Source organism: Ipomoea triloba, chromosome 8, assembly GCF_003576645.1.
Source record: "Ipomoea triloba cultivar NCNSP0323 chromosome 8, ASM357664v1".
In the NCBI taxonomy this organism is placed as follows: Eukaryota; Viridiplantae; Streptophyta; class Magnoliopsida; order Solanales; family Convolvulaceae; genus Ipomoea; species Ipomoea triloba.
The window spans coordinates 11,825,248-11,829,079 of NC_044923.1; the positions used below are offsets into that span (position 1 = coordinate 11,825,248).

Sequence of the window (3,832 nt, forward strand, 5' to 3'; positions counted from 1 at the left end):
CTTTTTTTTTTTTTTTTTTTTTTTTTTTTTTTTCTTTTTAAAGAAAGAATAAAAAGGACAACTTCCAACTCTATAATAAAAAAATTATCAATTATTACCACGCATGGGTAGCTCAACTAGTAACAAGAGTGAAGTTTGGAAGGAAAACTACGGATCGACTCCTCCCAGAGACTTTGTCGAGTCGGGATGGGGGGCTTTTGGGGTTGGAAATTCAACCTTTTAACGAAACATTATAAATTATTAGAAAAATAATAATAATAAATTAATTAATTATTATCAATTCCAGAATGAATTCAATAGGGTCTACAAAATTATTGTAGAGCAAGAAGCAAGAATTTAGGAAGCATCTGGAGTAATGTTAACTTTTCCCGTTTCTTCTGTTTTGGACTTTCCCTGGCCTTTAATTTGTCTTGGATATAGAAAATAAAATAAAATCAAATGAACAAAAAATAAAATAAAATAAAGTGGTCCAATGAAGCTCAAAACCTAGCCTCAAAATCTTTCAATCATACAAGGGATTTCGATCAGCTCGATCTCCAGATTCAACTCCTTGAAAAAAATTGGAATAATAATAATAATAATAATAATAATAATAATAATAATAATAATTCTAATCTTTTGGGGTATCCAATTACATATCATATTATTAAAGCATATAATTTCAGTATTACAATTATTACCCAATATATGCATAGCATAGAATTTTTGGATTTTATTATATTTTTGGTTGGGAAAGTTAATTGAATCACGCCACCTGCAATTGTACGTACGTCATGCAATAAGGATGAGTTGTCTTTCTCTCCTGTATAAATACTAACACCCCACTCAGTGTTTTTTGCATGAATTTGTGGGAAAATTTTCTTTCAAGAAGAGAGCTAAGGGTTTCAAAGAGACCCAGCCCTCCTTTGCATTTTTCTACCTATATATACAGAGAGAGAGAGTGATTGGAAACCATTTTGTTCTTTGTAGCTGCTGTCTAGCTAGCTAGGAGAGCGAGATAGATGGCTGTTTTTGATCTTCACCATCCATTAGTGTTTGTGTTTGGAGTCCTAGGTAAACTAACAAATTTAATTATTGTCTTTTCTTTAGTGTTCTCTTATGTTGCTTGTCAAAAACATGGTAACTCAGCCCCTTAATTTAATTTGAAATAATATCATTTCTATTTACTCATACACTATGGTTTGCATGATCAACCTTCCGGCCTCTTCTCTATTGCTACTTTTGTTCTACACGTTACACTTAATTAATTGCTTCAACTATTCTTTCACTATGTTACCTTATTAACAAATTAATGTTTCAGGTAACATTGTATCTATTTTGGTTTACTTCGCTCCGCTGTAAGTAATTTTTTTCATTACTCTTAAAGTAATTGTGTATCGATTTTAGTTTACTTCGCCTCACTATTAGTAATTTTTTTTCATTAATTTGGTTCAGACCTATATTTATTCGGATCTGCAAAGCAAAATCGACGATGGGCTATCACGCAGTGCCATATGTGGTTGCTTTGTTTTCTGCGATGCTGTGGATGTATTATGCTTTCCTGAAGAAGAATGCGCCACTTCTCATCTCCATCAACTCCTTTGGATGCGTTATAGAGACCATTTATATCTCTATTTTTCTTGCTTATGCAACAAAAGATGCTAAGGTATATATGCAACTAGATAAGCATCAACAAATTGTATATATGTATGAAACTAATAATGTTTTTGTTTAAATTCATTTTGTTTAACTATATATATGTGCGCGCGTGCAGCGTCAGACGGTGAAGCTAGTGATTTTGTTGATCGGAGTTTTGTACTCGGGGATTTTCCTGGCTACTATATTTCCTTTTTCTGGAACGCTTCGTGTGAACATTGTGGGATGGATTTGTGTGGCGATTTCTGTATGCGTGTTTGCTTCTCCCCTCAGCATTGTGGTAATTAAGTTTTAACTATCATGTTATTACCATACAAGGGAAATTTACAACATCTTTCAGTTCCTTTTTGCAAAAGAAATTAAATATTAGAGTAATTTTTGTCACATTTTTTCCAACTCAATTGACATAGCAAAAATAATGGTCATAATGGTAAAAATAACATAGATTGGGGAAGGGTATTATATGTCTTTTATTTTCAATTCACTTCTTTTCATAAAATGGAAAAAGAAAATGCTCGTATAAATCAGATTGGGAAAATAATTTTTAAAAAACGTGTTAGGTGAAAAATGCCAAGTTATCGATATAATATGTATGTGTGTGACATTTTATTTTGTACTCATTATATATTATACATGCAGTTTCAAGTGGTGAGAACGAAGAGTGTAGAATTTATGCCATTTGGCTTGTCTTTCTTCCTCACACTCACCGCAGTCATGTGGTTCGGCTATGGCATGCTATTGAAGGACTTATGCATTGCAGTAAGTAAATAAACTTTTAAATCACAACATGCCTAATTAAGATTATTTATGTGATAATTTCAACTAAGTTGGTTAAATGTTGACTTCGTAATTAATTACAAAATTAATACAAATTCCACTGCCAATGGGAGCGGCCTATTACCTCCTTATACTTCTTTTCTGGGGAGTCATAAAATATGGTTTACCGGGTACACACTATCAGGGCCGGTTTTTTTATTTGCGTGGCCCTGTGCTGATAAATAAGTGATGTCCTATCAAAATATAAATGAACTGTGAATTGAAGAAAAGTGATTAGCGTAAATATTATGGAGTAGATTTTTTTTTTTGAATAATATGTAGTAGAATTTAGATTAGCCATAAAAATCTAATTTTGAGCCAATATAATCACAAATACATATACTAACTATTTGGCCAAGGCTGGATTAGGGGCACCCAAAATTTTGGGACCGCACACCCTAAAATCGGGCCCTGCACACTATGGAGTAATGGCTGCGATTTTGTCAGTAAAAAAAGATTCTTTGTAATCTTTCGTCAAAATTTGAGTCTATTACTCAATTAAACTTTATGTCTTTATTTATGATGATGGTTGACTACGCTGAATATTCGCTTATGATGTAAATTGTGTAGCTACCAAACGTGTTGGGGTTTATATTGGGAATGGTGCAAATGGTGTTATATGGGATATACCGGAATGCGAAGCCAGTTAAGGCGGCGGGTGAGGAGAAAAAGGCGGTGCCGGCGGAGCACATAATAAACGTGGTGGTGATAGGTGCCGTTGAACAAGTGCACCCTGTGAATGAGATTACTGAAACTCCGGTGGTTGACGATGATGGGGGAAAGAATAGAGGAGAAGAACACGACGAGAGAAGAACCATTCCACGGCCACCAGAAATCCCTGACGGAGATGATGAAAGCAGCCAGTTAGGGCAAGTGAACAGTGTGCATATGGAGCAACCTGTTCTTGTGGTGTGTAGTGCTGCTTGATTATTGTTTCCATTCCAGACTTTATTATATGTTTATCACCTTTTATTATTGTATCACTTTATATTACAACTAGTCCTCATTTATTTTCAATACAAAAAATTTTATATGGAATACTCTTTTTGATGCGTCACATATCGTTAACACAAACTCATGATACAATCTATTAACAAAATTAGTACTCCGTATAATATTTTACAATCATATTTAAATCCAATATATTAATTGCCCTTATACCTATACCACTCACAACATAGTCACTCCTGATTAACAAGTTTTAATAGATTTGTTTTTTTGTTTTTTTTTTTTTGTTTTAATTTCAAATCTCAACCTATTAAAACTTGTCATATTTAAGCATGGTAAAATTAAGCTCCACAAAATGTTGATCTTATTAAGAATAGAAAAATACTTTTTACTCCTCATAATGTTTCTCAATCTAAATTCTCAATCTAAACGG

At 33.1% G+C, this 3,832-nt stretch overlaps 1 protein-coding gene across 1 annotated transcript; it reads left to right on the top strand.

Annotated features, from left to right (window-relative positions):
• The first annotated feature begins 859 nt into the window (after positions 1-859).
• Positions 860-3,508, top strand: LOC116027548 (bidirectional sugar transporter SWEET15-like). Its single transcript, XM_031269250.1, has 6 exons — positions 860-1,053; positions 1,301-1,337; positions 1,435-1,645; positions 1,754-1,915; positions 2,275-2,394; positions 3,022-3,508. Exons 1-6 carry the CDS (start codon positions 1,002-1,004, stop codon positions 3,376-3,378), a joined length of 939 nt encoding a protein of 312 aa, XP_031125110.1. The 5' UTR covers positions 860-1,001; the 3' UTR covers positions 3,379-3,508.
• The last annotated feature ends 324 nt before the right edge of the window (positions 3,509-3,832 follow it).

What these genes read in the sequence shown, in the direction of transcription:
- LOC116027548 (XM_031269250.1), top strand. Translation starts at nt 1,002, where the DNA reads ATGGCTGTTTTTGATCTTCACCATCCATTAGTGTTTGTGTTTGGAGTC. An exon ending in GTTTGTGTTTGGAGTCCTAG is followed by an intron (nt 1,054 to 1,300) that starts GTAAACTAACAA and finishes TTAATGTTTCAG; the next exon opens with GTAACATTGTATCTATTTTG. An exon ending in CTTCTCCCCTCAGCATTGTG is followed by an intron (nt 1,916 to 2,274) that starts GTAATTAAGTTT and finishes TTATACATGCAG; the next exon opens with TTTCAAGTGGTGAGAACGAA.